The 11516-nt window shown below is 39.5% G+C and overlaps 2 protein-coding genes and 1 non-coding gene across 4 annotated transcripts; 2 read left to right on the top strand and 1 right to left on the bottom strand.

Annotated features, from left to right (window-relative positions):
* The first annotated feature begins 487 nt into the window (after positions 1–487).
* On the top strand, positions 488–4618 carry LOC111777017 (nucleobase-ascorbate transporter 1-like). Its single transcript, XM_023656459.1, has 14 exons — positions 488–972; positions 1880–1977; positions 2104–2280; positions 2391–2491; positions 2580–2655; positions 2728–2787; positions 2865–3052; positions 3138–3234; positions 3318–3404; positions 3483–3541; positions 3629–3720; positions 3801–3878; positions 3956–4116; positions 4197–4618. Exons 1-14 carry the CDS (start codon positions 897–899, stop codon positions 4407–4409), a joined length of 1563 nt encoding a protein of 520 aa, XP_023512227.1. The 5' UTR covers positions 488–896; the 3' UTR covers positions 4410–4618.
* A 536-nt stretch (positions 4619–5154) lies between these two features.
* On the bottom strand, positions 5155–5211 carry LOC111777940. The gene has a single exon (XR_002812462.1). It is a non-coding gene; the product is annotated as a small nucleolar RNA U49 (small nucleolar RNA).
* Positions 5212–5834: 623 nt separating this feature from the next.
* LOC111777019 (AUGMIN subunit 2-like) lies at positions 5835–10966 on the top strand. Of its 2 annotated transcripts, XM_023656462.1 has the most exons (7): positions 5835–6021; positions 6369–6500; positions 7936–8061; positions 8745–8849; positions 9074–9142; positions 10257–10370; positions 10452–10966. In XM_023656462.1, the coding sequence occupies exons 2-7, from the start codon at positions 6381–6383 to the stop codon at positions 10707–10709; spliced, it is 792 nt and encodes a 263-aa protein (XP_023512230.1). In that variant the 5' UTR covers positions 5835–6021; positions 6369–6380; the 3' UTR covers positions 10710–10966. The 2 variants fall into 2 exon arrangements, with proteins under 2 accessions (XP_023512230.1, XP_023512231.1); XM_023656463.1 differs by lacking the exon at positions 8745–8849 and having other exon boundaries at positions 5835–6500.
* Positions 10967–11516: the final 550 nt, after the last annotated feature.

Here is an 11516-nt window from a genome sequence, read left to right as displayed (position 1 = left end):
TGAGGCCGTTTCAGCCGAAACCACCTCCTCCTCCTTGACATTCCAATTTATGCCATTTGACCATTTTGCCCTCCCAATGAATTGAATTGGTAAGTTGAAAAAAAAAAAAATTTACACAATAAAAGGGTCTAAATTTATAGGCTTGACTAAAGTAAACAACCATCTTTATACCCGTTCCGAAAAGAGCCAAGAAAACAAGAATGTTCGGTATTGTTCTTAGAGGTATTGTTCTAGAAAAAAAAAACAAAACAACAGATACGGTACAACTGATAGTTAATTTATCAAGGTTACCTAATGTTAGAAGCATACGTGTATAACAAATCTATAATATAAACATCACGAGAATAAAATCGGTTGTCTTGACCAAAAATCCTAACTTGCTCACACGTTCTCAAGTAGTTTACTATTGTCATTGACATCAAACAAAAACAATTTTTTTTTTTTTTTTACCTAAATAGTTCTCAATTGTACATAGTCAATTTTGAAAAAAAAGCAAATACCTGTATTTGTGGGGTACCCCATTTGCAGGCCATTTATTAGTGTACTATCCAGGATGAAAATTTGGCTGGCTATTTCGTAGTTATGAGCATAAATGAGGGGTATTTTCGTCATCGTGCTCCAAGTCAGAGAGAGAGGAAGGAAAGAAGGGAAAAAAAGGAGGAAAAAAAGGAGGAAAAAAGAAGAGGGTTCTCAACTACAGCGAAGGGAGGCTTGGCGTTGGAGGGTTTTTGCTTTGCATATTGTTCTTTTTCATTTCTTTCCCTCTTGCTTTTGCCCTTCACTTTATATCTATACTTTACCCTTTCTTCTTCTTCTTCTTCTTCTTCTTCGTTTCGACCAAAAGCAGCTGTGTCTGTGAGAAGAAGAAGAAAAACAAAGAAAATAAGGCCACAACAATGGAGGACATCACTCACCCTCCCATGGAACAGCTCCAAGACCTTGAGTACTGCATAGACTCCAACCCCTCTTGGGGTACGATGCTTCTTTCTCTTTACATTTCTTCTTATACTTTCTGCAATTTTCATTTCCCTGTCTCTGTCTCAACTGAGAATCCTTCTGGAAAACCACTCATTGCCTTTCATGTCGGGAAAATGGTTGGTCGGTTTTACAGTGTTGGTGACAATGTCGGGTTGGTGTTTTTCTTAGGCGAACTGCACTTGTGAATATGAGTTTACTCTCCATTTTTTGTTGGTCTCTGCCTTATATCGTGTTCTTATTGTGCAAGCTTCTTCTGTTTATGTTGCTTCAGATTATTATCTTAAAAGAAATGGAATGGGAATCTATAGCTTCTAAAGCTTCCTTCTCTGGATGCTAAACTGTAATCCAGCTTTCACATTTCCAATTGATTCATAAGGAATGCTAACCCCTTTGAGGATTTCTGATATACCCTGATTAATTTTCGCCAAAATTCTGCTTTTATTGATGATCAATCACTTGCTAGCCTTAAGACGGTGATGGTAGTTTGTGTCAGTGGTGAAACATTCCTTATAAGAGTGTGAATACCTCTCCCTAGCAGACGTTTTAAAACGAAAGCTCATGAGAGAAAGCCTAAAGAGGACAATATATGCTGAGAGTGGGCTTGAGCCATTACAAATGGTATCAAAGCCAGACACCGACACCAGGCAGTTTGCCACCGAGGATGCTGGACCCCCAAAAGGGGTGGATTGTGAGATCCACGACGGTTGAAAAGGAGAACAAAACATTGAAAAGGAGAACAAAACATTAAGGGTACAAAAACCTCTACCTTGAGAGAGAGAGGTTTTAAAACCTTGAAGGGAAGTCCAAAAAGCCCAAAGAGTACCATATCCGCCCAGTATTTAGCTAAATAAACGCCCAACTTTCTCTTATTTTTTAGTATATAAATGGTGTTGTTTTGCAGCTGAAACCATCCTACTAGCTTTTCAGAATTACATTCTGATGCTAGGCACCAATGTGATGATTCCATCTTTAATCGTCCCAGCAATGGGTGGAGACAGTGTAAGCTTAGTTTTCTTCATTTAATTCTATCTGGCCTTCGTTTGCACTTGATTGATCTCATATTATCATTCTATCTGGCCTTCGTTTGCACTTGATTGATCTCATATTATCGTTTTCTTTGTTCAGGGAGACAAAGCACGAGTCATTCAGACTCTTCTTTTTGTAGCTGGCTTAAACACACTTCTCCAAGCACTGTTTGGAACTAGATTACCAGCAGTAGTTGGAGGCTCCTTCGCCTATGTTGTTCCTATAGCTTACATTGTCGGAGACTCGTCATTGCAACGGATTACCGATTCTCATGAAGTAAGTTTCTGATCTTCATCTATCTTAATAGAGGAAATCCCCTGTATACAGAATAACATAGTCTGTATACAGGGTATTGAAAGAGATCTTCCCATGTGATTCGTTTGCAGAGATTTTTACATACAATGCGTGCCATCCAAGGAGCTCTCATTGTTGCCTCAAGCATACAGATCATTCTCGGTTACAGCCAAGTTTGGGGCTTACTCTCACGGTATGTTCCTTCACTTCAATGAGACAATTGTGGGGATTTTGTATCACTTATCAATGTCGTTGATCATGTCATTGCTTTGTGTGTGTAGCTTCTTCAGTCCATTGGGCATGGCTCCTGTTGTCGGATTGGTTGGCCTTGGCTTGTTTCAACGAGGATTTCCAGTGGTAGGTCCATGAGCTCTGGTTTATCTCCTGGATTTTGCTTCCATTATTTGTAACCAAGACTTTGTTTTTCAGCTGGGGGAGTGTGTGGAAATAGGGTTGCCCATGCTCATACTTGTCATTGGATCATCACAAGTAAGTGGCGTTCATTTCTCTTGTAGTCGGTCCTCTTGGTATGTTCATTACTTTCTTAACCTCTGGTGTACTTGCAGTATCTAAAGCATGTGAGACTCTTCAGAGATCTTCCAATTTTTGAGAGATTTCCAGTGTTGATCTGTGTCACAATTGTTTGGATCTATTCTGTGATCTTAACCGCGAGCGGGGCGTATCGGCACAAGCCCATAAAAACCCAGTTAAGCTGCCGAACTGATAGAGCAAATCTTATTACCACTGCCCCATGGTGAGCTGAAACTCACTTTCTTGGTGTTGGCTTTATAGAGTTGCTGGTACTGAAAGAACACATATGAGTGTGTTTGCTGTTTCAGGTTCAAGTTTCCATACCCTTTGCAATGGGGTCCTCCTACGTTTTCAGCTGGCCATTCATTTGCTATGATGGCTGCTGTTTTTGTTTCAATGGTTGAGGTATTTCTCCTTCTCAGTCTCAAAATGAATTTAAGCTTGGTGCTCTTGAAAGTTGCTCTTGACTCTTAATATGTTCATCACAGTCAACCGGTGCATACAAGGCAGCGGCTCGCTTGGCAATCGCCACCCCTCCTCCTGCTTATGTACTGAGCCGAGGCATTGGCTGGCAGGTAAGCTGGTTGATTTAACCCGGTTGCCTACTGTTGTTTGTCCACGGCCCTGATTGAAATGGTTTGCTTTCTTGGTAGGGGATTGGCGTCCTGCTGAACGGTCTCTTTGGAACAACCACTGGTGCAACGGTTGCTGTGTAAGATGGATTCTGTGTTCTATTTTTCATCTTCTTCCTGTTTCAGACACAAATGAACTAGATCGATGTTGCCATTATGTTCTGCAGGGAAAATGTGGGACTTCTTGGGCTTACCCGAGTTGGAAGTCGAAGGGTTGTTCAAATTTCTGCTGGTTTCATGATATTTTTCTCTACCTTGGGTATGTAATGACACTACATCTTGGTATCCAATTTAGCCTTCAGACCGCTAACAAGTTACAACTTGATGGTTCTTTTTCAGGTAAATTCGGAGCTGTCTTTGCATCCATACCAATCCCAATCTTCGCTGCACTCTACTGTATACTCTTCGGCCTTGTCGGTATGCATCAAAACTCGAACAAACTTCATTCATTCATAGTTACACTCCACCTGACAAAAACTGCTTACGTTTCTCAGCTTCGGTCGGATTGTCATTTCTACAGTTCACAAACATGAATTCAATGAGAAACCTCATCATCACAGGACTTTCACTGTTTCTCGGATTATCCATCCCCCAGTTTTTCAATGAATACTGGAACCCAACCCGCCGTGGGCTTGTTCATTCAAACGCTGGATGGGTAAACTCTTACTCGACCCAAGCGAAAAAAAGCCATGCTTGTTTATAATGTTCTAATGTTGGGTTTGACTTGGTTTGCAGTTCAATGCAATTATGAACACAATATTCTCGTCGCCAGTAACAGTGTCGTTGGCAGTGGCTGTGTTTCTTGACAACACATTGGAGGTAGAAAAATCAAAGAAAGATAGAGGAATGCCATGGTGGGTGAAGTTCAGAACGTTCAGAGGAGATAACAGAAATGAAGAGTTCTATACTTTACCATTCAATCTTAACCGATTTTTCCCGCCAACTTAGAATTTGAATTTCAGTTTAGCCTTCTTCTTCTTCTTCTCTACCCCACTCAGATTAACAAAACCCTTGGCCTGATCTCAATCTTTTATTTGTCTTTCTTTACATTTTTTGTGGACCATTTGTAAGTGGGTCCTGGACGATCTTAGAGAATTTGATCCATGCTTTTGTAGATGCAATAAAAATATGAGGGAAATTAGGGTTCTAAAGTCCAATCCCATCTCTTTTTTTTAACATCAAAAAGTGGCTTTCCGGCAAGGCAGAGACTCACAAGATCGGATTTGAATTTTTCCCATTTTTTAAAGATATTCTTAATAGAAAACCTAAAAGCATAATAATAATTTGGAAGCCTAAAAGCATCAAATTTTAAATTGAAGTGGGGCTGGTAAAGTAGTTAATCAATTTGGAAAGCCGAAGGATCAAAACCTTGTATCCATAGAAAATTAAAATTTCTGTAAGCTTAAACGCGAAATTGTTCATCGAAAACCTACATTCTAAGTTGTTCGAATCAAAATATTTCTACGTCTCATTCCTATAAATGTTATGAACAAATTGAAATCCACTAACAGGACAAAAGTCTTTTTTGACAAAATTTCAAATAATAGAAAGTGGAAAAGAGGCAATGGCGAGATCGGCTACGAACAATTGCCGGTAATAGTATCGCCGGTAAACCTTCTTTCATCCACCCGCGGTGGAGCATCGACACAACAAAGGTCGATAACCGAAGAAGAGTCCCTCAGAGATCCATTTCAAATCATTCACTAAGTGTCATACGGCACTTGCAATTTCAAGAATTTCCTCATCGGGATGAACTCAGAAGTAAAACAAATAAAAACAAAATACCTCGCCGTATCAGAAAGACTGCAGCTGGGAATGCAGATTGATTTAGAATTGGTGAATGTTGTAGATGACAATCGGTACATATAGACGCCAAGCATAAACCCTAATCGGGAAGGCCTTCTCTTTTTGGGCTTTCCATGGCGGTTTAGGCCCCACTTTTAGCCAGACCCATGCTGGGCTTTGATGGCCAGAAGGGCCCGCGAATTTTGAAATTTGCCTTATTTAATGATAACTTGGCGGGTTTATAATAGATATTTAAATTTAAATTTTTGTATTTTATAAGTACTTATCAAATTTTAAAATTTTAAAAATAATTAGCATATTAAATATAATTTTAAACTTAATATATTATAAATTTAATGACTTAATTTAAATTTTTATTTTCTAAATATTTAGATTTTATAGTTTATAAACATCGTTAGTTTATCAATTTTTAGTATTTAAATTATTTAAATTTGAAATTATATCCACAAAATTGTTATTTACGGACTTTATTAACTTTTTTTTTTTTTTTCTAATTCAACAAACAAAATTGAAAAGTTTGGGCCGAGGAAACCCAAATTAAAATTTGAGGGAAAAAGAAAAAAAAAAAAGAAAAAAACAATCGCCGCCGCAGCCACAGCCCCAGGCAACCGCAACCTACGCCGGCACGACGCTCTCCGCCACAGTCTCCCGCCAGCATACCTCTATCGTAAACGGTCCTGCAACATTTCTTTCTCTTTCAGTCTTCTTCTGTTCGTCGCCGACGGCCCTCTGCATTCCGTTGCTCGTCGACTAGGTCTCGTAATCCCGCCATCTCTCTACTGCTGAAATCGAAAGGATCGATTCTTTTTCTTCCTTTCTTTTTTTTTTTTCTCGTGCATTCTGATTTCTTCAAGTAAAATCGGAATGAGTTCAAATTTAATCTAAAACGCTTACAAATTAAAACTCATTCCAAAATTTGTTGGAACAAATTAGGATTTCCAAATCAGATTGAATTTCAAATCATTTTTATTTTTATATTCAAATCAAACACCGGAAATGATTTCAAATCCGGAGCCTAATTCTCTGAGAATTAGGGACTCCATGCTATAAAAATTCTGCTGTCTTAGCTGCTTTCTGCTTTTGCTTTGTCGAGCTTTGCAGCGGGGGGTTTGAATGTCGATGGGAAGTGATACCACATGGGTTGGAAAGAAACCTCTGAGGCGAATCGGAGGAATGTCCGATGCCCTCTCAATTGCTGCCGATCTCGGTTTCTCTGTCTCTCTGCCTTCACAGGTCACTGATCCTTCAATCTCTGTCTGCTTATACGTATTGTTAAGTTTTATGTTTCCTAGATGGATCTTTCATTTAAAAAATAGTCTTTGGAATCACTTGAAGAACTTGATAGGTTCATGTGGCTTGTGAATTAGCTTTTGGAAATGGTATATTGTTTTCGATGAATTCTTGACAAGCATATTGAACTGGAAAAATAGGTCAGTATCTCAGGGCAATTAGTTATAGCTTGGATTTGAATTCAAATCATGCAACTTGGTAAATTTATGTAGCAAGGATTCAATGAAGGTAAAGTTTATTCGTTCGTTACGTTTTAACGGGGTCAATTGCTTACTAGCCTCTTGACTGATGGTGTGAGATCCCACATTGGTTGGAGAAGGGAACGAAGTTCCTTGTAAAGGTGTGGAAATCTCTCCCTAGCAGACGCATTTTAAAACTATGAGGCTAATGGCGATACGTAACGGGCCATAGCGGATAATATCTGTTAGCGGTGAGTTTGGATTGTTGCAAATGGTATCAGAGTTAGACACNCTCTCAATTGCTGCCGATCTCGGTTTCTCTGTCTCTCTGCCTTCACAGGTCACTGATCCTTCAATCTCTGTCTGCTTATACGTATTGTTAAGTTTTATGTTTCCTAGATGGATCTTTCATTTAAAAAATAGTCTTTGGAATCACTTGAAGAACTTGATAGGTTCATGTGGCTTGTGAATTAGCTTTTGGAAATGGTATATTGTTTTCGATGAATTCTTGACAAGCATATTGAACTGGAAAAATAGGTCAGTATCTCAGGGCAATTAGTTATAGCTTGGATTTGAATTCAAATCATGCAACTTGGTAAATTTATGTAGCAAGGATTCAATGAAGGTAAAGTTTATTCGTTCGTTACGTTTTAACGGGGTCAATTGCTTACTAGCCTCTTGACTGATGGTGTGAGATCCCACATTGGTTGGAGAAGGGAACGAAGTTCCTTGTAAAGGTGTGGAAATCTCTCCCTAGCAGACGCATTTTAAAACTATGAGGCTAATGGCGATACGTAACGGGCCATAGCGGATAATATCTGTTAGCGGTGAGTTTGGATTGTTGCAAATGGTATCAGAGTTAGACACTGAATGGTGTGCCAACAAGGACGCTGGGCTTCCAAGGGGGTGGATTGTGAGATCCCACATCGGTTGGAGAGGGGAATGAAGCATCCCTTATAAGGGTGTGGAAACTTCTCCCTAGCCCTTGAAGGGAAAGCCTAAAGAGGACAATATCTGCTAGTGGTGAGCTGCTTCAGCCGATTTTTACGGCAAAGAGTACACATGGGATACAAGTAATTCTGAACTTTTGTATCCATTGTAGTGCATTATTTGTGATCTCTGGTTTAATAGTACATCGCTACTTAGAATCTGAAACTTTATAACTTGAAATTTTAAACGGGATAGTTTGTCTCATTCAGGAAGACCTGCAAAATATATCTTCTGGTACTGGTGAGCAGGGTGATGATGTAATCAGAGTTTTACGAGAGCTTGCTGCTGTTCAAAGGAAAATAGCAGATCTTCAAGTGGAACTCCAAGGCCGTAAGGTGAGTATCCTGGGTTTTGCTTTTGTCAGTTTCAACTTTTAATGTGTAGGAAGTGTTCACCGTCAAAATGAGATAAAATTGTTGTGAGATCCCACATTGATTGAGAACGTTGGGCCCCCAAGGGGTAGATTGTGATCTCACATCGGTTGGAGAGGAGAACGAAGCATTCCTTATAAGGGTGTGGAAACCTCTCCCTAGCGGTGGCCTTGGGCTGTTACAAATGGTATCAGAGCGAGACACTGGGTGGTGTGCCAGCGAGGACGTTGGGCCCTCGAGGGGGGTGGATTGTGTTCTTTATAAGTGGGAAACCTCTCTCTAACAGATGCGTTTTAAAAACCTTGAGGGAAAGCCCGAAAGGGAAAACCCAAAGAGGACAATATCTACTAGCAGTGGTTTTGGACCCTTACAAATGGTATCAGAGCCAGACACCAGACGGTGTGCCAGCGAGGACGCTGGATCCCCAAAGGGGGTGGATTGTGAGATCCCACATCGGTTGGAGAGGAGAGCGAAGCATTCCTTATAAGGGTGTGGAAACCTCTCTCTAATAGACGCGTTTTAAAACCTTGAGGAGAATTACTTATATTGGGCCGTTACAATTGTACTTGTTCATCGCTAATCTGCACGTTTTCTATATCTATCTGGAGTTTATTATTGTACTGAATGAATTGAAAATATGTCCTTAGGATGAGAAGAATGTAGCTCATTTGACAAATGTGAGTGAAATGCAAAAGAAGATTGAGACTTTATCAAGGATTACTACCATATTGAAAGGTGTCATCCAGAATAAGGTGCTTTCTTGGACCGTGATTTGAATCATAATACCTTGTGCTTTTAACCTCTTTTTTCTTATAAACGACCTCCAAAATTGAGAGTAGGACCTCGGTTTTAATAGAAGTCTTGTACGTTTCCACTTGTGTTCGAAAGATAGCAATACTTTGAGCTTGAGCATGCATGATTCAAAGGCTATGATATCTCTTGTATCCTCTTCTCCTCATTCCCAAATATATTGCAGGATCGTATAATAGCTCGTCTTCAGCAACCGTATTCAGTTGATTGCATTCCAGTGGAATCTGAATTTCAGGTTTGCCCATCAATGAAATGCTCAGTATTCCTTTACAATTTTCTTGTGTGTCTGAGGGGACTGAATTTTGGTAACATCCCATGACCTACTTTCCTAGGATTATATGAGAAAATGGCATATAAATTGCTACCCAAACCCACCAAACCCACCGCTAGTTGATATTGTCTGTTTTGGCCCGTTGTGTATTGCTGTCAACCTCATGATTTTAAAACGCATCTACTAGGGAGAGGTTTCCACACCCTTATAAGGAACCTTGTGTAACAGCCCAAACCCACCGCTAGTTGATATTGTCTGTTTTGGCCCGTTGCGTATCGCTGTCAACCTCATGATTTTAAAACGCATCTACTAAGGAGAGGTTTCCATACCCTTATAAGGAACCTCATGTAATAGCCCAAACCCACCGCTAGTTGATATTGTCCGTTTTGGCCCATTGCGATATTGTCGTCAACCTCATGATTTTAAAATGCATCTACTATGGAGAGGTTTCCACACCCTTATAAGGAACCTCATGTAACAGCCCAAACCCACCGCTAGTTGATATTGTCCATTTTGGCCCGTTGCGTATTGTCGTCAACCTCATGATTTTAAAATGCATCTACTATGGAGAGGTTTCCACACCCTTATAAGGAACCTCATGTAACAGCCCAAACCCACTGCTAGTTGATATTGTCCGTTTTGGCTCATTGTGTATTGCTGTCAACCTCATGATTTTAAAACGCATCTACTAGGGAGAGGTTTCTACACCCTTATAAGGAACCTCGTGTAACAGCTCAAACCCATTGCTAGTTGACATTGTCTGTTTTGGCCCGTTATGTATCACCATCAACCTCACGGTTTTAAAATGCGTCTATTAGGGAGAGGTTTCCACACTCTTATAAGGAATGTTACGTTCCCTCTCTAACCGATGTAGGATCTCACACAATCCGCCCCTCGTTCCCTTCTCGAACTAATGTAGGATCTCACCCATCATTGTTTCCATAAACTTTTGTCTATTTCAAGAATAAAATTATTCATCATGAGTGTATGATCATGTGACAAGTAGAAGAAGTTTGAAAGGCATTGTTTTGTACTGACTGACCGACAAACGATAATGCTTGATGGAAATGTTTTGCAGAAACAATTTTCCGTGTTGTTGATGAAGGCTGCTAGTGATTATGGAGCTTTGACAGCTTCAGTTGCAGATCTCCAATGGAGTCAGAACTTTAGGGAGTCGCCTTCAGTGTGGGGGGTAACCCTAATTATCTCTTCCTCCTCTAATTTGATATTCACAAACACTAAAAGCAGCATTGGAAATAATCTTCACTCGTAGGAAATGCTTAGGCCCATCCCTGTAGCGTCAGCTTCTTGCACTGGATTCTTTGAAGCCATGAGTGCTATGAGGGAGTCCTTTGCAACGCTACAGAATCTCCTAGTAGGTAATCCGAATCCATCTTTGCCTACGCCCCGACCCATCGATCCATCCCTTCGTGTCGTAGTCGATTCGAACTGCATCACACCACCTCCATGGCAATCCCAATCGAGCTTTGATGAATTGGCCATCAGAAGCCTCCATAGGCAAGAAAATTGACAACAACAAAATGAAAACGAAGAACACATTGATCAAGATCACTCGCATCATGTCGATGGCTCGAGCCATCGTAGATTGTTATGGGCCCCTTTGAGTGGCATTTGATCTGAATCTAAGGCCAAAGCTAATATCTTTTCTTGTCCATTGATTTAAGGATTATCGTTTTATGTTACGTAAAATATTGGTTAAATCGATCTCAAATGTTGTATACAAATATCATTTGATTAATAGAGTGATTTGTTAATTTTTTATAATAATCATTAGCCTAACTTTTTAACCTTTTCTTTATTTAAAAAAACCATGGATTAATCAAAGAATAAAAAAAAAATGGAATATTATAAAATTCAAATTCCGAAGATATTTTGCAACAAATCAAACCAAAACACTTAATTATTTATTTATTATTAGAATAATAAATAAATAAATAAATAAAAACATTCAATTTCGTCTGTTGGGCCCACATGCACCGCGATTCTCTACATCTATCGCATACTAACAAAACCCAAAACTTCTCAATTTACACCTCATCATTTTAACTTCCACGTGGACATGACCTTTGGCGCTCGATTTCACTGCCTAATAAAGCCACGTCAGCTTTTTCTTTGCCAGTGGGTCCCGCTTGTGATGATTGGTTCTCCTGCTGGACAGCGGGACCCGGTATTGGGGTGCGCATCCTCTCCTTATCTATTATTATTATATATTATTATATTTTCTATTTGCTTTTTAATAAAAAGTGGAAAAAGAAAAAAAAATAAAGTTTTTGTCTCATTTATTTGATTATTATATTAAAAAAATAGGTTTATTATA

Source organism: Cucurbita pepo, chromosome LG16 (assembly GCF_002806865.2).
Source record: "Cucurbita pepo subsp. pepo cultivar mu-cu-16 chromosome LG16, ASM280686v2, whole genome shotgun sequence".
In the NCBI taxonomy this organism is placed as follows: domain Eukaryota; kingdom Viridiplantae; phylum Streptophyta; class Magnoliopsida; order Cucurbitales; family Cucurbitaceae; genus Cucurbita; species Cucurbita pepo.
Note: the sequence above shows the minus strand (reverse complement) of the source record. Positions and strands in the feature narration are given on the sequence as shown.

Excerpts from the sequence above, each read along its gene's own strand:
- LOC111777017 (XM_023656459.1), top strand. The coding sequence starts at position 897 with ATGGAGGACATCACTCACCCTCCCATGGAACAGCTCCAAGACCTTGAG. Across the intron at positions 973-1,879 it reads AGACTCCAACCCCTCTTGGG|CTGAAACCATCCTACTAGCT; the intron begins GTACGATGCTTC and ends GTTGTTTTGCAG. Across the intron at positions 3,721-3,800 it reads GATATTTTTCTCTACCTTGG|GTAAATTCGGAGCTGTCTTT; the intron begins GTATGTAATGAC and ends GTTCTTTTTCAG.
- LOC111777019 (XM_023656462.1), top strand. The coding sequence starts at position 6,381 with ATGTCGATGGGAAGTGATACCACATGGGTTGGAAAGAAACCTCTGAGG. Across the intron at positions 8,850-9,073 it reads AAGGTGTCATCCAGAATAAG|GATCGTATAATAGCTCGTCT; the intron begins GTGCTTTCTTGG and ends AATATATTGCAG. Across the intron at positions 10,371-10,451 it reads AGTCGCCTTCAGTGTGGGGG|GAAATGCTTAGGCCCATCCC; the intron begins GTAACCCTAATT and ends CTTCACTCGTAG.